Source organism: Armigeres subalbatus, chromosome 2, assembly GCF_024139115.2.
Source record: "Armigeres subalbatus isolate Guangzhou_Male chromosome 2, GZ_Asu_2, whole genome shotgun sequence".
Lineage (NCBI taxonomy): Eukaryota > Metazoa > Arthropoda > Insecta > Diptera > Culicidae > Armigeres > Armigeres subalbatus.
Window position 1 is genome coordinate 151,298,809 of NC_085140.1, and position 24,356 is coordinate 151,323,164.

At 41.3% G+C, this 24,356-nt stretch overlaps 1 protein-coding gene across 1 annotated transcript in view; it reads right to left on the reverse strand.

The window, feature by feature from the left end:
• Window positions 1-2,748: 2,748 nt before the first annotated feature.
• Window positions 2,749-24,356, reverse strand: part of LOC134215287 (uncharacterized) — a 29,033-nt gene continuing 7,425 nt past the window's right edge. Inside the window, exons 2-4 of the mRNA XM_062694509.1 lie at window positions 21,331-21,490; window positions 3,027-3,219; window positions 2,749-2,968 (exon numbers count right to left, since the gene is read on the reverse strand). Coding sequence (XP_062550493.1) covers window positions 2,828-2,968; window positions 3,027-3,219; window positions 21,331-21,490 — 494 coding nt within the window. The 3' untranslated portion in view covers window positions 2,749-2,827. The remainder of the gene's footprint in view (window positions 2,969-3,026; window positions 3,220-21,330; window positions 21,491-24,356) is intronic.

Genomic DNA, 24,356 nt, shown 5'->3' on the forward strand with positions numbered 1-24,356 from the left:
TTCCGACAGCGTCGTCGAAAGCATGAACCTCATCTGGAACTGGAAAGTTGAATCCTTTGGCATCAAAACAAATTGTCGTCGCCAACTGTGGTCAACTACAATCTTCATTATTTAAGTCATTATTCTTTTGTTTTTCCTTTAAGTAAATAAATAAAATTTGTTTGGTCAGTCATTTTCCACGTTTTTTAAACATTATTATCATGAATTGAAAATTGTACTTAATCTGCATGAAAAACACAAATTAGGAAATGAGTAAAATTCACCCATCAAGGCATTCTTTTTAAATTTGAGAATGGGTAAAAATTATACTTTGATTTGACGTATATGCGTTTTACTCATTAATGAGTAAAGGCCATTTACTCTTTTAATGAGTTGAACTATTTAACTTCATAATGGGTACTTTTTTACCCATTAAAGAGTACTTTGGTGGCACAGTGTAGGCATAAAACACGCTGATAAATTTTCACTCAATATGGACATGAAAAAACTTTTTGTTAGAAACACCTTTTTTCCATGCAGAGTGGCTTAGAAATACAATATCTTTATGCCCTCCAAGTTTCATTCGATTCTGAGATGGTGCTGCCAGGTTGGTTGGCGCGCTTTTCTATGATAAGTTTTATGATTTGACCACTTTTACGGACGTTCCGGGTCTTCCAGGGGGACACCGGACCGTGAAATAATCAGGAATTGTGTTGATCCACGGACATGCACAATGGCTACATACTATTGGGATTAATGCTACGCAAATTCATGAGCATTTCTAAAATCACCCTTCGAAAGGCAAGAAATCAAGCCAAAAATTGGCCTAAGAATAGGACCATTTTGCATATACCCAGTTCTTATACAGGTTTTAATAGGTGTTTATATATAAAATTTAATGAAAACGGACTGGTTGTAGGGATGCAAACTTCTATAAACATCGATAATTTCCTAAAATGAACGCAATGCACTTCACAAGAAGGTCCATTACCCTTACAAAAACCAGGTCGTTTTACCCTCCTATGTCCAATGAATTCGAAACCTTTTAAAATTTCAAACTATGAATTGAGTAACTTATTCAATTCGTATAGTATTTTGCACACACTATTTGAAGATTGCATGAAAACGACTTTGATAGAGGTTCCTTCCGTGAAAATACATTCAGTAACATTGCCCAAAGTGCTTAAGAAAACAAACAATTGGTAATGATATGGAAATGCTAATATCATCTTCCAAACTTAGACGTACATGTTCATGATAGAATTAGAGGCGAATGTATTTGATAGTTCCGTTAGGATACGGCATGAAGAATTGTTGGAAATTACATTTAACGCATAAAATAATAACAACTGTGAATCCATATAAAACATCCGTTATAACAACTTAACACAAAATCCATCACAAGTCTCTTGTAGCAACGAAAGACAAACATATTCGGTGCCGCTATTGATTGAAAGTGCATTAGCCTCCAGAATTGTACATTGCGAATGGATAGCTGTGAATTCCTGCCACATTTCCTTCAATCTCTGTCTCTGTAAAAAATTTCAAGTTCTAGTCAATCACGGAGTAGTAATTACGATTTATGCTCATACTCATTTATGCTATAATATGCCTTGAAATTACCAGGGCGTGAGAAAATATAAACTACCCAAGTAACATTAAAAGTTTTATAACGCTCTTGAAGACCATAATTTACTCTACAAGAGTGCTATAAAACCAACATAAAACCAAAATGTTACTAGGGTATGGCGGCCCAAACGAAATTTATTCAAATTTTTAGAATATGTTGCTGAAAATCAATGCGCAGCAAATTTGTGATTGATGTCAATTGATGATATTCTGTAGTAGACGCAAATTCCTAACAGGTGAAAACACCTTTGAAATTATCTAAAGGCTAAAATCTTTCCACAGATTCTCTCCCTTGATCATTGGAATGTCAATAAACGATTGCTCGAATAACAATGTCTTTTGAATGCCATGTGCAGAGATGATGGACACTTTTGTCGATTAATCACGTTCTCGGGCGTGATGAGATAAAAACTTGCGAAGACCGGTATTTTGTATGACGATTCCTCCATGTTGCCACCTCACTGTGCCACAACCGAATAACAAACAATTGTCCTAAGAAAGAACATCGACCCCATCGAAACGCAGTGCAAATGTTACAAAACGCAGTCTAGTCCGAAAGCAATGAAATGTAATAATTATCAGCTAGACTACCTCTATTCCCTACTTTGCAAGATGATTTTACGTGCTACTGAGGCAAAGTCAGGTTCAAATGATGGGTGGTCATGTAAATCATCATGCCTAATCTGAACACATATTATTCCTGAACAAATTTAAACCAATCAAAATACGATGCTCGTGTTGTAGATTAAGATCTACAACGTCTGCGATTAGTTTCTTCCACGCAAATCATTGCTAACATTATCAAGAGTTATTCTAGATCGTTCTCGAACTGAGAAGGTAAATCGGTGGCAAAAATTTGCGAGGCTAACGAAAATGCCAAAAAGATAAAATGAACCGATTATTTAAATTAACGCGGTATTAAGAAAAGTACAACTTCAGCAGCACTTTTTGCATACTAATCACATCAAGAGATAAATCCAATTCCAACCAGACGATCCACAGCTCAGGTAAGTATACGAGGAGCAGTTTTTGCAAACATTCCTGCGCACATCAATTGCCAATCGATATTACAAATGGACAAAAACCCACAACCAAAAGGATCTGAATTTAAAAAAAAAAACAAAAAAGAAACGACAAGCCTTCCGAAAAAATTTCGACATATATTATAACACGTTCTTCGTTGATTGAAATTCGCTCGGTGTTTCCGTTGTCCAACTGATTACCCGCTGAAACTGATAGAGTTTCCTTGTGAGACGCTTGGTTTACCATCCGCTACAGAGAATCCCCCGGTGTACGCCAGGCTTATGTCACGGTTTCCGGGAAGATGGTATGTCTGACTTCCAGATTGACCAGCGGAGCCCTACGAAATTCATATGATTAGTATATGGAAACATTTCTTATACGATGGACATCCTTACGGTTATTCCACCGGGACCTGCTTGGAATCCTTGGGACGCAGAATTTGCTGCGGAAGCTCCAAAGCCACCTCCTGGGCCCTGGTTAAAGAATGATTGTGCACCAGCGTTGGCAGCGCTGGATCCGAATCCACTTGGTCCAAATTGTTGATTGAATGCGTTCGCATTGGCCTGCGAACTCGATGCTCCGAAGCCACTGTGAAAAATGCCGGAAAAGGAAGAAGAAAGATCTATTATTATACTGCTATCAGTTCGATACAATCGATTAAAACCAGGTGGCAAATGTTGCTAATTTTATTGGTTTTCAAGAGGTAACTTTCTGACGCTTCACCAGACATCCCAGGTTAATAAAATGACCATATCTATGTCCCCAATAGGGGTGGATGTCCATTGCAATTTTAATTTAACCACCGGAAAACATCTCGAATTCTGCTCGTGTTCACTTGCTCATTTGGATGAGTGTTGCAAAGCAATCCCGTCTTTCGAGATGGTGCAAAGAAATTGGTGACACGAGATTGATGATTTCCTAATCTAATCTGGGTAGCAGTCACCTGGGAACGTACATGCGTTGAAATCAAGCGCGTTGGGGCGATCTTCAAAGTTTCAGGGTCAAATCTGTCATAAAAACGTACCCAGTGCTGTTTCGAATTTGATCAGGCTCAATCACATGACCACCGGAATGCTAAATGAGCAATATGGCTGGGCGACTGGAAGCGCGTGGTTGAATCAAGATAGAAACCGTTGCAATATCCAAGACACAATCAATCTTGATGGTACAAGAATGAACACTGCTAAATTGCTTGTCTCGATTATGCAATCGGGTTGAATGATTTATTTATTTTTCAGGTTGTTCGAAGTTTAATTACAATATGACATAATGGAAATTTTTCTTCAAAATAAAATGTTGTCAGTACTATACGAAAGTATCAGAGGTAATATAAAAAAAAATGGTTTCCTAACATTAAGATTTAGATGCGCCACTATCCATATTTGACCTTCGCAAGGGGGCAATCCCCGTAGGGGTGCATAAATCTTCATGAAACCATTTTTGGAAGCAGGCATCGCGGTTCTCGCCAGAAGCAATTGTGTTGATCTACTGGATTCAGTAAGATCGATACAAACGTCCGTTGAATGCAATACTGCATAAATAGTCATTAGTTCATTAGGAGTGTCCAAATCGTAGATGCATCGAGTGACATCTGGTGGTTCATAAATTATATAGAGGACAACAATCAAAAGGAACTAAACTTTTAGCTAGTTTGATTTATAATATTAATTTTGTTCGTACAATCTTTGGTGCATGATGTCAAGTCAAATGAAAATGGAAATTGTTTCGAAATCGCAATAGAAATTTTACCGAACTTCAAATAAATTCTTCAACAAGTTCTTCCGAATTACCAACGGAAAAATCGCATGTCAACAGAGATGCTGAAAGCTGACCCCATGCTATGTGCCCAAGCATTGCTTCAACTATTATGGGCCGGGCATACATGCCATAACACACTTTATTCCTGTCGGAACGAAACGGAACTATATTTGAAATTTGTTCGGTGATTTGTTACGATATTGAATATAGATATTAGATATACTTTCGACTTTGGAGACTTCGAAACGATACAAAATCAAAGTCCCGTTTGGTTCAGATAGCTTAGAAAAGAAACGAAATCAAATCTGATTATTTTTAAATCAGTTTGTGATAGATGCTTCTCGCTAGAAGCGCTACTTATGTGTGTGTTACCAAAATTTAAAGCGTTTATAAGATGAACCGGCCTAGGGCCGAAAATCTTGGTAATAAGGACAATCAATCAATCAATCAAAAATTAAAAGTGATTTTTTTAAATCGCATTGAAATTCTTATCAAAATCTTATATCATCTAAAAATGAGGATATGCTTGATTATGTTGAAACATACTCTCAGTTTTGTCTTATTGTTATGGTAATCCCTGGCGGAGTCAGAGTTCTGGTAATGGTTTCTGATGATGGCAGTTTTGGCGTAATCGGTTCATTGATAATTTGGTGTCTGCAGTAAAAACTATGATTAAAGGTGTTAATTAGTTAAGCGATTAATCAATTCATATAGCATTTGCAAACAGTATATTTCATTTTCAGTATATTTATATTTCAAAATTTTGATTGTATTTCATCGTCTAGAAATATATCTTTGAGTTTTTTGGGGTTTTTTTCGCATTTCACATACTACACACTTATTTTGACATAGGGCTACGTCTGTGTTTTCTATACCGAGCTACAATTTTTGGTGCGAAAATCGAAGAGCATCACGAAAATATGATTGATTTTGAACGCTCATATCTCAGTCGGTTGGAGGGTAGGGAAGCGTTGTTCCGAATGGCATACGTTTCCGTTCGTACTCTGAGGCTCGGAAAAGGTTTGTTTTTAATTTCTACTTAAAACCCGCGCTCATAGAAAAATTCAACATCATTAATAAATTAATGTTGGAGGGTTTTAAAGAGACATCGAATAATGCTATATTTGGAATAAAAAAATAATAGCTGCAACATCTCACCTTTTAAATGTGACTCATTATTCATCACGTCACAATCTAAGGTCGAATTGATACTTTGATCATGAAAATTTATTTTATAACCAAAACTATAATCCTCAGTTTGGGGTCATACACATATTACGTAAGCACTTATGTAAGCAATAACTGAGGAAATGCTAATAGAAAACTAAGCTGAAAAGCAGGCTAAGTCCCAGTTGCAATGTAGAGCCATTGAAGAAGAAGAAGAAGATGGACAGTTCTTGGAGGAATTTCTGGAGGAAAAACTGGTGGACATTCTAGAGGAATATCCGTTAAAAATATAAATAACCCGCAGGTAATTTGCTAGTTCACGTTGAAATTTCGTAATACATAACTCCTATGGAATATCTGAACTCCTGAGAAAATTTTAAAGCTTCCGAGCCTCTTGAAAGGAGGCTTCCGAGCCTCTTGAAAGGAGGCTTCCGAGCCTCTTGAAAGGAGGCTTCCGAGCCTCTTGAAAGGAGGCTCTGAGCCTCTTGAAAGGAGGCTCTGAGCTCTTGAAAGGAGGCTCCGAGCCTCTTGAAAGGAGGCTCCTGAGCTCATTGAAAGAAGGCTTCTGAGCCTCTTGAAAGGAGGCTCTGAGCCTCTTGAAAGGAGGCTGAGCCTCTTGAAAGGAGGCTCTGAGCCTCTTGAAAGGAGGCTTCTGAGCCTCTTGAAAGGAGGCTTCTGAGCCTCTTGAAAGGAGGCTTGAGCCTCTTGAAAGGAGGCTTCTGAGCCTCTTGAAAGGAGGCTTCTGAGCCTCTTGAAAGGAGGCTTCCTGAGCCTCTTGAAAGGAGGCTTCCGAGCCTCTTGAAAGGAGGCTTCTGAGCCTCTTGAAAGGAGGCTTGAGCCTCTTGAAAGGAGGCCTGAGCCTCTTGAAAGGAGGCTTCTGAGCCTCTTGAAAGGAGGCTCTGAGCCTCTTGAAAGGAGGCTCTGAGCCTCTTGAAAGGAGGCTCTGAGCCTCTTGAAAGGAGGCTCTGAGCCTCTTGAAAGGAGGCTCTGAGCCTCTTGAAAGGAGGCTTGAGCCTCTTGAAAGGAGGCTTGAGCTCTTGAAAGGAGGCTTCTGAGCCTCTTGAAAGGAGGCTTGAGCCTCTTGAAAGGAGGCTTCCTGAGCCTCTTGAAAGGAGGCTTGAGCCTCTTGAAAGGAGGCTTCTGAGCCTCTTGAAAGGAGGCTTCTGAGCCTCTTGAAAGGAGGCTTCTGAGCTCTTGAAAGGAGGCTTCTGAGCCTCTTGAAAGGAGGCTTGAGCCTCTTGAAAGGAGGCTTGAGCCTCTTGAAAGGAGGCTTCTGAGCCTCTTGAAAGGAGGCTTGAGCCTCTTGAAAGGAGGCTTGAGCCTCTTGAAAGGAGGCTTCCGAGCCTCTTGAAAGGAGGCTTCTGAGCCTCTTGAAAGGAGGCTTCTGAGCCTCTTGAAAGGAGGCTTCTGAGCCTCTTGAAAGGAGGCTCTGAGCCTCTTGAAAGGAGGCTTCTGAGCCTCTTGAAAGGAGGCTTCTGAGCCTCTTGAAAGGAGGCTCTGAGCTCTTGAAAGGAGGCTTCTGAGCCTCTTGAAAGGAGGCTTCCTGAGCTCTTGAAAGGAGGCTTCTGAGCCTCTTGAAAGGAGGCTTCCTGAGCCTCTTGAAAGGAGGCTTCTGAGCCTCTTGAAAGGAGGCTTGAGCCTCTTGAAAGGAGGCCTGAGCCTCTTGAAAGGAGGCTTCTGAGCCTCTTGAAAGGAGGCTTCTGAGCCTCTTGAAAGGAGGCTTCTGGAGCCTCTTGAAAGGAGGCTCTGAGCCTCTTGAAAGGAGGCTTCTGAGCCTCTTGAAAGGAGGCTTCTGAGCCTCTTGAAAGGAGGCTCTGAGCCTCTTGAAAGGAGGCTTCCTGAGCTCTTGAAAGGAGGCCTGAGCCTCTTGAAAGGAGGCTTTGAGCCTCTTGAAAGGAGGCTTTCGAGCCTCTTGAAAGGAGGCTTTGAGCCTCTTGAAAGGAGGCTTGAGCCTCTTGAAAGGAGGCTGAGCCTCTTGAAAGGAGGCTTGAGCCTCTTGAAAGGAGGCTTGAGCTCTTGAAAGGAGGCTTTGAGCCTCTTGAAAGGAGGCTTGAGCCTCTTGAAAGGAGGCTTTGAGCCTCTTGAAAGGAGGCTTCTGAGCCTCTTGAAAGGAGGCTTCTGAGCCTCTTGAAAGGGAGGCTTCTGAGCCTCTTGAAAGGAGGCTTGAGCCTCTTGAAAGGAGGCTTACGAGCCTCTTGAAAGGAGGCTTACGAGCTCTTGAAAGGAGGCTTACGAGCCTCTTGAAAGGAGGCTTCTGAGCCTCTTGAAAGGAGGCTCTGAGCCTCTTGAAAGGAGGCTTCTGAGCCTCTTGAAAGGAGGCTTGAGCCTCTTGAAAGGAGGCTTCTGAGCCTCTTGAAAGGAGGCTCTGAGCCTCTTGAAAGGAGGCTTTCGTGCCTCTTGAAAGGAGGCTTGTGCCTCTTGAAAGGAGGCTTTGAGCCTCTTGAAAGGAGGCTTCTGAGCCTCTTGAAAGGAGAGGCTGAGCCTCTTGAAAGGAGGCTTTCGAGCCTCTTGAAAGGAGGCTGAGCCTCTTGGAAAGGAGGCTGGAGCCTCTTGAAAGGAGGCCTGAGCCCCTTGAAAGGAGGCTTACGAGCCTCTTGAAAGGAGGCTTACGAGCCTCTTGAAAGGAGGCTTACGAGCCTCTTGAAAGGAGGCTTACGAGCCTCTTGAAAGGAGGCTTACGAGCCTCTTGAAAGGAGGCTTCCGAGCCTCTTGAAAGGAGGCTTCCGAGCTACTTGAAAGGAGGCTGTGCCTCTTGGAAAGGAGGCTCTGAGCCTCTTGAAAGGAGGCTTCTGAGCCTCTTGAAAGGAGGCTCTGAGCCTCTTGAAAGGAGGCTTCTGAGCCTCTTGAAAGGAGGCTTACGAGCCTCTTGAAAGGAGGCTTGAGCCTCTTGAAAGGAGGCTTGAGCCTCTTGAAAGGAGGCTTGAGAGCTCTTGAAAGGAGGCTCTGAGAGCCTCTTGAAAGGAGGCTCTGAGAGCCTCTTGAAAGGAGGCTCTGAGAGCCTCTTGAAAGGAGGCTTGAGAGCCTCTTGAAAGGAGGCTCTGAGAGCCTCTTGAAAGGAGGCTCTGAGAGCCTCTTGAAAGGAGGCTCTGAGAGCCTTGAAAGGAGGCTCTGAGCCTCTGAAGGAGGCTTCCTGAGCCTCTTGAAAGGAGGCTTGAGCCTCTTGAAAGAGGCTTCCTGAGCCTCTTGAAAGGAGGCTTCTGAGCCTCTTGAAAGGAGGCTTCTGAGCCTTTTGAAAGGAGGCTTCTGAGCCTCTTGAAAGGAGGCTTCTGAGCCTCTTGAAAGGAGGCTTGAGCCTCTTGAAAGGAGGCTTTGAGCCTCTTGAAAGGAGGCTTGAGCCTCTTGAAAGGAGGCTTTGAGCCTCTTGAAAGGAGGCTTTGAGCCTCTTGAAAGGAGGCTGAGCCTCTTGAAAGGAGGCTTCTGAGAGCCTCTTGAAAGGAGGCTTCTGAGAGCCTCTTGAAAGGAGGCTTCTGAGCCTCTTAAATGAGGCTCTGAGCCTCTTGAAAGGAGGCTTCTGAGAACCTCTTGAAAGGAGGCTCTGAGAACCTCTTGAAAGGAGGCTTTAGAACCTCTTGAAAGGAGGCTTTAGAACCTCTTGAAAGGAGGCTTTCGAGCCTCTTGAAAGGAGGCTTTCGAGCCTCTTGAAAGGAGGCTTCCGAGCTACTTGAAAGGAGGCTTTCGAGCCTCTTGAAAGGAGGCTTTCCAGCCTCTTGAAAGGAGGCTTCCGAGAACCTCTTGAAAGGAGGCTTCCGAGAACCTCTTGAAAGGAGGCTTCCTAGAACCTCTTGAAAGGAGGCTTCCGAGAACCTCTTGAAAGGAGGCTTCCAAGAACCTCTTGAAAGGAGGCTTCCGAGAACCACTTGAAAGGAGGCTTCCGAGAACCTCTTGAAAGGAGGCTTCCGAGAACCTCTTGAAAGGAGGCTTCCGAGAACCTCTTGAAAGGAGGCTTCCGAGAACCTCTTGAAAGGAGGCTTCCGAGAACCTCTTGAAAGGAGGCTTCCGAGAACCTCTTGAAAGGAGGCTTCCGAGAACCTCTTGAAAGGAGGCTTCCGAGAACCTCTTGAAAGGAGGCTTCCGAGAACCTCTTGAAAGGAGGCTTCCGAGAACCTCTTGAAAGGAGGCTTCTGAGAACCTCTTGAAAGGACGCTTCCTGAGAACCTCTTGAAAGGAGGCTCTGAGAACCTCTTGTAAGGAGGCTTCCGGAACCTCTTGAAAGGAGGCTTCTGAGAACCTCTTGAAAGGAGGCTTCTGAGAACCTCTTGAAAGGACGCTTCTGAGAACCTCTTGAAAGGAGGCTTCCTGAGAACCTCTTGAAAGGAGGCTTCCGAGAAGCTCTTGAAAGGACGCTTCCGAGAACCTCTTGAAAGGAGGCTTCCGAGAACCTCTTGTAAGGAGGCTTCCGAGAACCTCTTGAAAGGAGGCTTCCGAGAACCTCTTGAAAGGAGGCTTCCGAGAACCTCTTGAAAGGAGGCTTCCGAGAACCTCTTGAAAGGACGCTTCCGAGAACCTCTTGAAAGGAGGCTTCCGAGAACCTCTTGTAAGGAGGCTTCCGAGAACCTCTTGAAAGGAGGCTTCCGAGAACCTCTTGAAAGGAGGCTTCCGAGAACCTCTTGAAAGGACGCTTCCGAGAACCTCTTGAAAGGAGGCTTCCGAGAACCTCTTGAAAGGAGGCTTCCGAGAACCTCTTGAAAGGAGGCTTCCGAGAACCTCTTGAAAGGAGGCTTCCGAGAACCTCTTGAAAGGAGGCTTCCGAGAACCTCTTGAAAGGAGGCTTCTGAGAACCTCTTGAAAGGAAGCTTCCGAGAACCACTTGAAAGGAGGCTTCCGAGAACCTCTTGAAAAGAGGTGCTGATCACCATGCATATAATGTACAATACAAAGTTATTTGTTGTTTCTCAGCCAATCACGACTAGCAACTACGATGGGTACAGTCAATCAAGCTAAGCTAAGCTAAGAATAAATAAATTTGGATTAGCTTAATCGAATCTGATATTTTTTTTTCCTTTTTGGCTTGTCGAAATATCGAAATTTTCCATATTTGTATCGTTTAACAGGTAAAAAGTGAGGTTACGAAGCGCCACTGAATATTAGTACATGGTATGACAACTTCGTGATCATTTCTCAAGGCTTCCACAGATCTGAAAAAATATGCGTAGTACAAATAGCGCGTGCTATCAAAGAATTCACTGCTACAAACCATCACGTGGCGGTACCATATGTGAGGTGCAAACATTAAGTAGATCTTACTCAGATCCAATTTGTGTTATTACTAGATCACTTTGATTTCAGCTTAGAGTGACATCATGAATATTGTATTATGAGGCACGCATAGAATCGAATATCAAAATATTCATTCTTTGGAATGAATGTATTTTAACTTTTAATTATTTCTCTAGTGTCTAGACTTCTATTATTTGATTGTTAAAAGTTACAATCACACAGAATTAGGAAAAAAATATGGCGAATAATATAGAATTATATTCTAAAATTCTACAAGTTATTGAAAATATTTTTGAGCCTTCCTTCGGAAGTGTCTATAATTTCACTTTGTATGCGTTACGCAGGCGTGTTAAGTATTAATCTATCAATAAACCTCTTGAATTATGAAATGAAATGTATGGCAATTGAAACAAATTCACTTTAATATTGAAAATATAATTCCAACAAGTGATATGATATGAAAATATGCTTATTTTTCGGATTTGTTTCAAAGACACATTAGATTTTTGTGTAGCTTGCTGCTGCGCCAGGAAATCACCCATTGCGCATTATTGCACTCGGCGAAGGTATCGCCTTACTCGGATCACTGTTGGACTCTGACTGAGGGAGAACGATGCTTGGCTGCTTGCTCGTCACCAACACCAAGACGGCATAAACAGCATATAATATAGAGTGGTATTCAACAGGGCTGTCTCGCCCCACACATCCCCCTTTCTCTCCGGCTTTTTTATTAGTCTCTTGCAATTATAACTTATCCTTGGCTTTCTCTTTTATTGCCAATGTATTATTGAGCTTATATTTAATTAAACACTCGGTAAAAATACCACTTTAAAGATTTATTTGCTGAAGGCACCATTCAAAGGCCAAGGCAATCGAAAACCATTTTCTACGGAATATTGTCTTATATTCAGGCAACGAACAGATATTTCCGGTTTGAATAGATGAAGTTTCCTCCAACGGTTGTTCATTCACCTCATTCATATGCTCCAAGATTCAATTTGTACGTTGGTCTTCCTGGTCTTCAACCCATAGAGGGCCATCGCACTTTGTAGGTGGTTGAATGTACGATTTTCTACTACAATTTTGGCGCGTCAATATCCAGCTGCTGAGCGAAGCACAACTCAACACCACAACCTCCTACCAAATATTCCACTCTCTCATCTGTCACTTTCCCATCTAGGGCTAATGCTAATGGCTAATATATATGCCCTTTATTCGGTTTATGTTATTTACCATACCCGTCTCAATCCCTACAGATGCGTCTCCGAATTTCGTCGCTGGTTCATTCATTTCATTTATTCAGTTTACTTCTAAACAGACAATACACGGTTTGAGGCCTGCACCTGGTCTGCCCACCTCGCCGCTGTGCTCCACGCCGTCTCATTCCTGCCGGATCGGAAGCGAACACCATCTTTGCAGGGTTGCTGTCCGGCATTCTTGCAACATGTCCTGCCATCGTACCCTTCATTCATTCTTCGCCGCCACACAACGTCTTCTTGCACACCGTCAAAGATGGTCCTAAGCACCCGTCTCTCGAATAATCAGAGTGCTTGCAAGTCCTCCTCGAGCAATGTCCATGTTTCATGTCCGTAGAGAACTACCGGTCTTATCAGCGTCTTGTACATGTCACATGGTGGTGCGGTGGTGAATATTTTTTGACCGCAGTTTCTTCTGGAGCCCGTAGTAGGCCCGACTTCCACAGATGATGCGTCTTCGTATTTCACGACTAACATTGTTATCAGCCGTTAGCAAGGATCCAAGGAACCACCTCGAAGGTATCCCCGTCTATCGTAACACTGCTTCCCAGGCGGGACCTGTCGCACTCGGTTACGCACACTAGCATGTACTTTGTCTACGATGCATTCACCACCAGTCCAACTTTTGTTGCTTTACGTTTCAGGTAGGTGTACAGTTCTGCCACCTTTGCAAATGTTCGGCCGACAATGTCCATGTCACCCGCGAAACAAATAAATTGACTGGATCTGTCGTCGCTGGTATTGATTCCCTAGAAAGTACGCGAACACAATAACCGCCCTAGTTTCAGCTCCGAACTTTTTCTAAAACGAACTTTCTCTTGGAGTTTGATCTGTCAAACTAAATGATGCGTTTTTTGTGCAATTTTATGATAATACGCATTTCGTCCGAAGTTGGGTTTCTAGCCTATATCTTGCATGCTATGATGGCATAAACACCAGCTATCTCGCATCGACAAAACACGCTAGCAGTGCACCACTATCTTGTGCATCTTCGCATTCGTTCAAAAGCCTTCATTTCTCACACAAGCAAAATTATCGGCCACATATAGCAGTTAAGCAAATTCTGCATTTATTATCCGCTCTTTTTTTGTTATTCAATCACACGCACATTCTCTAAAAATAGTGATCGACATCACTATATGGCCATATTCCGAGTACTGATCAAATTTGACACGATATTTTAGGGAGCATCAGAGCTAGCAAAATATCAAATTCTTTTTGATATGAAACTGTATCTGAATGATAAATACATCTCAAGACAAGACTGATCACCATCGATGCAAACTCATGGTGCAGTTACATTGTCTTCTTTTATGTCTTTTCCTGTCAGTTCATCGTTTTCCAGGTGGTCATGACTGTAGCAGATTTCCTCTATCTTGTCGTTCCGTGTCAAAGCACCAATTCCGACATTGCTAAACGGTCCTTATACAAATCATACTAATAGAGTTATTCCATACCAAAGCGTAACTCTCTGAATGTTCCCGAAAGGATCGAAACCGTTCGTGTAATTTGAAATACTCGTTTTTCCCCTCTCCAACGTCGCCTTAACTAATCTTGTTAGTTTATCCGAAAGTTCACATTCGTGCATTAAATGCCATAGCAAACGAACATAACAAAACGATACAGATTTATTTTTAGTATTCTATTCTGTAGTGTGCTCATAACATGTAAGGGAAGGTCATATGATCATATGATAATTACTTCTGCCACATACGCAGCTAGTCGTGGGATCAATCCCAAGTTCAATTCTCCTACTTTTTTCTCTCCATATATTTCTCATGTTTTAGCAATCGCTAAGATTAGAAATAGACTGAATACCGGTTCCATCTTCTATTCTTTTTCTACAACTTGACTAATTCTAGCCGTAACTGTTATAAATCGAAAAGAGCGAAAGGAAGCTCGTTTTGGCATCCATTGCAACCTGTTAATCAAGATGAGCCTCTTCCATAGAACCTATCTCCTAGATTCCAATAATATTCTCGTGGCGAGTGCAGAAATGTTCTTGGTTTACAATGTGGCGAGTGACTGCATCTTTATCAATTCCTTTACATCTACGGTAGCCCGAAAGGACGTGGCCAGCGCCGTTTGTTCTGGTAAAACACGGAGTAGCAACTACAAAATGTAAAGTTATCATGCTCATGTTCTACTTTGTAAATGCAGTGTTCTTCTCATAAGACAAGAGCCTCGACTAATTCTAATCGCTTTTGGAGCGAAACATCGTGATTTCGCATGAATTAAAACTCAAGCATAATCCATTTCTTCAAATTTGCGAGCAAGTTTTCCACAACATTAGGACTCCAATATTAAGATCTGGGCAGGGCTCTGGATATTATTTAACCACCATGGTTGGAGATACATCCAATATTATTCCTGACATTCGATATTAGCTGCACCAAGTTGGGGTCTCCAGTTAGCCTTGTGAGCAAAAACGTAGGATTGTCACTGCTTATAGAATAAGAAGTTGAAATTCAGAGCCATAGATGGGATATCACAATTGCTAAACATTATTTTATTTTGCAATTTGAAATCAAGGCTTTTCACAAGCGTCATTGCGGCATCCACAACTTCAATATTACTTTCTTACAACGTGCCTTTGTAGTTTTTTTTAATTCGCATTTTTTTATTCGGTGGTTTAGTAGAACCATGCTACAATAAGCTGAATTTGGCAGATTATTATGCATTATGTTGTAGTGTGTGTTTTGTTTGATCACCAACATCGATTTGGCACTTATGGTACTGGTACTTTAGCTGCTAGGCTGAGGTAAACTAGATATTTGATACGTGACCAGGTGAGTCATTGGTAATCTTGAACTAAGCTTAGATTACGCAAGTGAATTGAGCAAGTCGCTTGACTTGAACATCTAAACTCCTCCGTTCAACTCACTTGCACGAAAAGAAAGTTGAACATGTTCAACCTTTGGAAAGTCAAATGAATTTTACTGAAATGATGAAATTACTTGCCTTGTCAAAACCTCGGTTAAAACATAGCATGATACTTTAGGATCAACGCCCCATTGTTGTTTCCTCAGAAACTTGCTTTGTGTTTTCTAGTGCTATTAACACACCATTGTGTTTTTCGTCATCAAACCATTTCAACTATGAACGGACCTTTCAAATCGCCCACGACATGCTTTGAACTGTGTTCCAACTCGCAAACCGTCAGCTATTCAATTTTTCTGGCTGTCATCATAACTCGCATAACATTCCAACTTTACTTGGCGGTCTTCCCAACACGCCATTACGGTTCTCAAAACACATAAAAAATCTCAACTTTTCTTGGCGGTCCACCTAACACGACATTTCAGTTCTTTCACACGCAAATCATTCAAGCTTCACTTAGCGAGCTTACCAATACGCCATTATGGTCCTCAAAACACGCCAATCATCAACCGTCTAAGACGAGTTAAGTAACTCCATTTAATTCCACCAAATATTTCGATATCTTTGCAGATACGTATTTCGACCACAACTGTGTGGTCGTCTTCAGTGTCTCGTACTTGACTCGACGACGCTAATCATTTTTACTTTGCTTGGCGGTCTTCAAAACACGCAAGTCATTTAATCTTTACTTGGCTGTTCACTAAACACGCCATTGCGGTACTAAAACACGCAAATTCTTTCATCTTTACTTGGCGGTCCTCCAAATTCGCCATTGCGGTCCTCAAAACACGCGAAACAATTAATCTTTTCTTGGCGGTTCTCCAAACTCGCCATTGCGGTCCTCAAAACTCGTCTATCATTTCATCTTTTCTTGGCGGTCCTCCAAACACGCCATCCATTGCGGTCCTCAAAACTCGCAAAACAATTAATTTTTGCTTGGCGGTCCTCCAAACACGCCATTGCGGTCCTCAAATCATTTCATTTTTTCTTGGCGGTCCTCCAAACACGCCATTGCGGTCCTCAAAACCCGCAAAACAATTCATCTTTTCTTGGCGGTCCTCCAAACTCGCCATTGCGGTCCTCAAAACTCGCCATCCTTTCATATTTTCTTGGCGGTCCTCCAAACACGCCATTGCGGTCCTCAAAACTCGCAAAACAATTCATTTTTTCTTGGCGGTCCTCCAAACTCGCCATTGCGGTCCTCAAAACTCGCAAAACAATTAATCTTTTCTTGGCGGTCCTCCAAACTCGCCAATCATTTCATCTTTTTTTTTTTTTGGCCAAACGCCATTGCGGTACTCAAGACACGCAAACAATTTCGAATCTTCTCCGTTTTACTTACTTACGCAACCGCGTCTCTCCCAATTTGGAGTACCGGTCCCCACGTAAACACTGCAAAAGCAAACATCCTTCTTGGTTCAGGAATTTACCTTTTCTTCTGAGATTGCGCAGTGGGTGATTTCCATGACGCAGTATTTTTATCAGGCACATTAGTTTTAACATTATTCCACTTGATACTAACAAAAAATGAGCAGTAAAACCTGCCACTGTCGCCAAATGTGTAGCTTGCTGCTGCGCCAGGAAATCACCCATTGCGCATTATTGCACTCGGCGAAGGTATCGCCTTACTCGGATCACTGTTGGACTCTGACTGAGGGAGAACGATGCTTGGCTGCTTGCTCGTCACCAACACCAAGACGGCATAAACAGCATATAATATAGAGTGGTATTCAACAGGGCTGTCTCGCCCCACACAATTTTAATTGAGGAACAGATAGAAGCATGTACCACAAAACCTTCTCAGAAAAGCAAAAACGTAAAAATTTGAAGGGATTTCAAAAATGTCTTTAGTGGAAGCTAGATAACAAATGTGAACATGTTTTGATATACTAATAGACCACCGCATGTATGTGTGCGTATGTGTGCAAATTCCAAAATCTACTACCATATAAATCTCGCTCATTTTTAAGGTATTAAACATCATTAGTTTTACAAAATTAGGCAGCCATAAGGCAAAATATATGTTATTATTGAACGCTATTGAGTTTCGTTCAGATCAATGACTGATTAAGGACATAGTTGGAAGAGTACCACAATGGCAGCCAATATGGCACCGGACCTTCCACGGGCCAACCCCACACCTCCCGCACTCCTCTCCCACCAACATTCGAATGCATCGAACAGCATCGAACAAAAGTTTAATATTCAAATTACTAACCTGTTCACAGCATATTTCCTTACTTCCCGTGATAATGAACATGTTTCTTCAATGAATCCTATGTATTCCGGCTCGAATTGTAGCATAAATTAGCAGTTTCGTGCCAATTTAATAGCCGTTCGCGATTTGTTGGGTTCATCACTGCACTTCACTTCTTCTCAAAGGGCATCGAAAAATTCAAGTTTTTACTCACTTCTCCGCACATGAGCAGCCCGAAATGTTGATAGAATGCAAATTAAACACCACTTTTTGATATCAGTCACTTATTTGAACCGAAAACTTAGTATAAACTGCTGGATTTGCCCGAAAAAAACGATTAAAAATTGATCGCGGAGCGAATGTAAACACCGCGGTGCACCGGCACCGGCAGCAGCAAACTAATAAGTAGGGTGGCTCAAAAAATAGTTTTGCTTCGCCACGCTCAGTTGATTATGATTTTTAAATTGGGTGTCATCCAATGGTTTCGGCTGGTTTGAATAGGCTTACCGTGTGCAGGTCGTTTCAGGTTTGTATGACAGTTGATATGGCGAGGTTGAATTTAACATTATTCTGATTCTGGCACTCCGTCATTGGGCGATGGCGAGGGGGGAGACCATATGACGGGATGAAATATTTAAGAGCTTCAACTCCATAGACAATCCATATTGAATGGTCGTTCCAATAGTTGGGAGTCGATTTTAATCGAGGTTGCGATTCTTTCGCATGATAATTAGGCTTCTCAGAAGGCTTCAGTGAAACGTGCAATTCAACAAAATACCCAGAATTTGTATGTGATATCTATCGCACCAGGGGCAGATACTTCTAGTCTAGTCTAGTGTACACTATCGTACCAGGGGCAGATACTTCATACAAAAAGTGTGACATAAGGGTGAGTGGAGTATAAAATGCTATATTTGCGTTACGTAATCAATGGATCTTTCCTGCGGTGCGGTTTTCGTTCACTGAAGTCTCTGGAATGTTGCTTTCAGCTATGTGGGTTCTCTTTTCGCCAGCGTTTGGAGGGAAAGCGCCGTAGTCAGTGTAATAAAAGGTTTAGTTTCCCATTCTAGTTTTCATTCAAACTTGAACCGGCTTGCGCTCAACCTGTTTTTGTTCGTATCGGTTTGTGTAGGACACTCGGAGCATGGGACGGAATTGAGTGAGCGTGATGGTGCTGGGTCGTTTTTTGAACCACCCTACTAATATTCTTTGTTTTTTTATAAATACAACACCAATACTACTACAGTATATGAAAGTTTTTACTGTACCAATACTATCAAAGCTTTGTTTTGGTACTCAACCCACCTTCACCTTAAGGTCGGATTGTATAATCACCTTAAGTTAGTTCTGGATTAACTAAGGGGTCGTACACTAATTACGTAAGCACTTATAGGGGGAGGGGGGGTCTGCCATTTTCTTACGCTCCATATAAATAAAAAATGGTTTGTATGGGAAAAATCTTACATGGGGAGAGGGGGGGTTGAAAAACCCAAAAAAATTGCTTACGTAATTAGTGTACAGCCCCTAATATCAAGGTCTTTGGAAATTACGAGTATACATGCTGCCAGCGTTACGATAGTATCTAACCAACCATGTTACCACATGTTACAATAGCTATTCAATCCGACGAGCGCCAGATAGATAGGCAACCTGACGTACAGTGCGGAAACATTCGTTTTGTTGTTACTCAACCCATGGAATCCGCCTTTTGGTAGGCAATTATTTGTCATTTACACTTTCAATCGCCGTGGGAGGTTGTGTAGTTTTATCTCGTTTTAAATACTGGAGTCTGAAAATATTTCCTTAATTAAGGAAGGGTCAAAATCTCACTGTAGGTGGATTAATCTTGTTTTTGTTATTCTATTCTAAAGAGTAAAATATCTTTAGTTAAGTATTATTCCACAAATAATATCATACAATATAAGGTTATGATCAACATTTTATTTTAATGGATAAAAGAAAAGAATGTTTCAAAATTTTGAAACTGTTGAATTGATTAAATTACGAATTGAATGTTTTGATTTCCCAAAATGCGCTGATATCTATTTTAGAAAACAAAATAAATATTTTGATCAGAAACGAAGATTTGGGTCGATTTTTAGAACAGCAGTACTAAAAACTATGAAGAAGTTTTGCTTTACTATTGCTAAATACTCTAATTGAGAATGGGTCATCGCTCTCACCGACAGCCTGGAGGTCGTAGAGCAAAATCGTTCAAAAAGGTATCTTATATTTTAGTCTTCTTGTCCTCAGATACATTCAATCCATTCCACAAGCATTCTAAGTAGTTGAAACAGTGTCCCATTCTCACCCCCATTTGACACATTGTCACCCCCGACGACGGTACCATACGTTTTCACTGCTTTCTGTGAACATTTTGCTCTGAGAAAGAATAAACAGACGGGCATGCAATGTTCATTGGCAATGTCAGGAACTTACGAAACTTTGCAATAAAGAAAATAAAAATTACGAAAGTTTTGCAACTAAGAATCAAACCATTGTAATTAGATGCTAATGTGGAATTACCATATTTCAGTGTACCTGTTGATTAAAGCATTTCACATAACACGTTGTTAGTAATTTAATGTATCTACAGGGGTTAGACAAAAAGGTTGAGATAGGTAAAATTATGTCAAAATTCAAATCAGCATAACTTTGCGTATAACAATCCGATTTTGATAAAACCAGGACCATCAGAAGCAGACACTCTTCTAGTTTACTGTCCCCCTGCAAAAACGAGGATTGGTTCTTGGCCACCGGAGATGTTCCGGGTTTTTCGAGAGTATGTTCAAGATGCATTTTTTCCACTGCTTTTCATTTTATGTACCATTTACTTTCATCATGTTTTGTGCTTTATCCAAAAACTAGAACTAATATGCCGACCAATGGTGGCTGTAGATCGAGAATCCATCTAAACTACGCAGAGATATGGCCATTTCCGTAAAAACGGTACCGGGAACATGATGAAATGATAACAGATCGGAATAATACAAATATGAGTATCTGTCTTCATGGCTTTGCGAGACGATGACTACAGAAACATTTCCAGAATGATAATGTCCACTGCCACCCTTACAGCAGGTTCCATGGGCCTTCCAGAAGGGGCGGGTTTGGCGCCATCTGGAACCATGCATATATTGGTGCCAAAATTCATGTTTTCCCAAGACGCTGAATGTAGGATCTTTATTAAAGATACATTTTGAGGACTGTAAGATTCTCTGGCCAATTTGTAACAGGTTCCGGGTGTTCTGCGAAAGTGACATTTGTTGAGGGAGTTTAGCCAATCCCGTACCGTTTTCACGAAAATGGCCATATCTCTGCGTATATCTAACGAATTTTCAATCTGCAGCGAGCATTGGTCAGAATATTAGTACTAGTTTCTGGGGAAAGCATAAAACATGATGGCAATAAACGTCATATAAAATGACAAGCAGAAGAAAAAATGCATTTTTAACATACCCTCGGAAAACCCGGAACATCTCCGGTGGCCAAGCGCCGATCAGAGGTTTTGCATGGGGACAGTATACTAGAAGAGTTTCCGCGTCCGATGGTCCCAGTTTCATCAAAATCGGATCATTCTACGCAAAGTTATGATGATTTGAACATCGACAAATTTTTGCCTATCTCAACCTTTTTGTCTAACCCCTGTATTTCAAAAGTTTCGTTACAAATTATCAGTTGCTTCGATATAAAACTGACCTCCGGTTTGGTCAGAAAATAAAACACCTAGTTGAGGTTAAAAAAATCTTACCCAAATTAAAATTTAAGTTAAATAAAAAACGGGAAAATTTGACAAATTTTTTTGGAAAAAAAAACGGGATTTTGAAAATCGATTTTCAATGGCCACCCTGTAACAAGTTTTTATTGGAATTGAAATTCATTCGCCATCACGCATTTTTGTCTGAGGAACCCCCTGGAGCCATCGAGGGTATCCCCAGGGGTACATGTACCCCAGGTTGAGAATTGCTGGACTACAGATTCAAATCTGAATAAAATATCAAGTGTTTAGTTTTTGAATTATGACTGTTGTAAACATTCCCGGGAACGGCATGTTGAGGAAATGCATGTCTCAAATTCCAATTCAGGATCAATCTCCCCATGTAATTTGAATTGATGACGTGAAGCGTGACGCGACAACTCACACCTAAAGCATCATCCCAACCAACGAACTCCTAGCAATTCCACCTGTTAACAAGCCCTTTTTCAAACTTTGTTCAAACTTACCCAAATTGCCGCTTCACACGTGCATTACTAGGCACCAGGATATCCACGACGCTTCTCACGTGCCGTTTCGCAGCTGGATTGGTCTTCCGCACGTTTAGGGACGATTCAACACGAATCTCCTCGTACGCTCCTGCATCTGAATTGCCTTTCGCTGCCACATCTACAATAAACGTGAAAATCATTTATTCATACGGCTTTTTCCGTTAATAAAAAATATGCGATTTTAGGAATGCAAAATGCACGAAACATTTTTATAACTGCCATAAAATAACACCCATTCATTATTCAATAATGGAGTTTTATTCATGACTGCTATTTTTCTGGTTTTATGTCTCTGCATGGATTTTGGGAAAAGCGGTTTCAGTACCGTCGCAGAATCTAGTTATTACCTAAAACCAGTTTGGTTCGGAAAGCGTGTTGGCAACAAACACGCACGACCAAGACTTCGCACCGAAAAAAGAGCGTGTCCGAGCGTCCAGTGCATACAAATGGAGGGAAAGTTGCTCCAAATGCCCCCACGGGAGCAAAACATATTAGAAATGCATTAAAAACTATTGGTATTTCTTAAATATAGTATTTGTACTTAGATAATATTTTCTCACTCTAAACGCAGAATATGCTGATATGCTGATATCTCACAAAAATAATTCTAAATGATGTCTTTAAATAACAAATTACCCCGGAGGCCCCTACAAGGCTGGTCCCGAAACACAATTTTATCTTGAACAATGGTTAAAATGACCATATCTTTGTTCGTCTTATGGTCCTGTGTTTACCAAATTCCATCAAAAATACAACAAGAACAATGAATATTATCTCAAATTTTCAATTTTGCCGTGCGGCGATTTGAAATTAATTATGCGTCTACGGTTGCTTCACCATTTACCAGATTAAGGAAATAATGACCAGCCTAACAGCGATCGCATCTATCAAACGAGGGGAATCCCAAATACAACGCTTAAACGAACCGGTTCCGTCACCATCAATGAAACAAAACACTAAGCAGTAGATTGTATCGGTGAAGGGTAAGGAGGTTTAACGCTCTCCACCGGGTCAGAGCCCTGTTTGATAAACATGATATTAATTGTAAAATTTAAATTGTTTTGTATAAATAATTTGTAAAATTAAAAGAAAGTTAAATAAAAGTTGAATGAATATCATCTGGTATTTGTTATCCTGCCTTCGTTCGCACTCCTACGATTAAATCGTATTAATTACTCTGAACTTTACACCCTCGTGATGGATATCCCGTGTTCTATTCTCAAAACTACTATAGAGGAACAATAATAATTTAATTATTCTTCTATTTGTTGTGGTAGCTAATAATGCATTTTGGGCATTCGATCCCAATTTATCCCAGCACATTTCGAACCCAATGATCAATGCTTTCAAAAAAAAAAAATTAATTCACATTATCATGTTAACTTATTTGGCACAACCTACGACATTCAATATGCTTATTATTAAGAGATGGTCCAGCCTTAGCCAAAAATTCTCTTTAATAAAAAGATATAAAAAATAATAATAATACATAATATGTGAGGCGTGGAGAGGTTTTTACGCTTTAACGGCAGTTTTTGGTGTTTTACGTAAACTGCATTTTACCCCTATTCAAGTTCATTCGCACGTCTACGATTGGTGAATCGTAAAACATTGGCTTTGAAAGTTTGAATCTCGGTGTTACAGGTTAGACTGGCCCAAGAAACTTTTCGCATTCTACCTACGGGAATCAGTCCTTGCATAAAGCTGGCGTTTGAGGTTTAATTTGGGGGTTTCAGCCAAAATTATGGAAAAATACATTACCGTCACTCTTTCGTTTAAGCAAATGGTTCGACAAGCCCGATTGCACCAGAATCGCAAAAAAAACTGTCGATGAAGGATCAATTCCACAGAAAGTTGTACGATGTTTGATTAGTTTTCGGCTGATCCATTTAGCGTTAGCTTGTACACTTCGGAATTTATTTGGTTGAATGCGTGTCACAGCCACCTTTGATTACACGCAGCGCCGCCGTAGCGTGCGGTTGGCCCCCGCCAAGGGCGCCAGTCTTCAGGGAGCGCCAAAATGAATATTTGCGCCACAAGATTTTTTTTAAGGTGAAGGTGGGTTGAGTACCAAAACAAAGCTTTGAAAGTATTTGTACAATAAAAACTGTCAAATACTGTAGTAGTATTGGTGTCGTATTAAAAAAAAACAAAGAATATTACTAGGGTGGTTCAAAAAACGACTCAGCACCACCACGCTCACTCGATTCCGTCCCATGCTTCGAGTGTCCTCCAAAAACCGATTTGAACAAAAAGTGGTTGAGCGCATGCCGGTTCAAGTTTGTATGAAAACTAGTATGGAAACTAAACCTTTTATTACACTGGCTACAGTGCCTCCCCTCCATACGCTGGCGAAAAGAGAACCCACATAGCTGAAAGCAACATTCCAGGGACTTTACTGAAAGAAAACCGCACCGCAGGAAAGATCCATTAATTACGTAAGGGGTCGTACACTTATTACGTAAGCAATTTTTCTGGGTTTTTCGACCCCCCCTCCTCCCTTGTAAGATTTTTTTCATACAAATGATTTTTTATTTATATGGATCGTAAGATATTGACCGACCCCCCTCCCCCCATAAGTGCTTACGTAATATGTGTATGGCCCCTAACGCAAAAATAGCATTTTATACCCCACTCACCCCCATGTCACACTTTTTGTATGAAGCATCTGCCACTGCACTGGTGCGATAGTGTAGACTAGACTAGACTAGCAGTATCTGCCCCTGGTGCGATAGATATCACAGACAAATTCTGGGTATTTTGTTGAATTGCACGTTTCACTGATGCCTTCTGAGAAGCCTAATTATCATGCTAAAGATTCGCCAACTCGATTAAAATCGACTCGCAACTATTGGAACGACCATTCAATATGGATTGTCTATGGAGCTGAAGCCCTTGAATATTTCATCCAGTCATATGGTCTCCCCCCTCGCCAGGGTCCAATGACGAAGCACCACAATCAGAATAATGTTACATTCAACCTC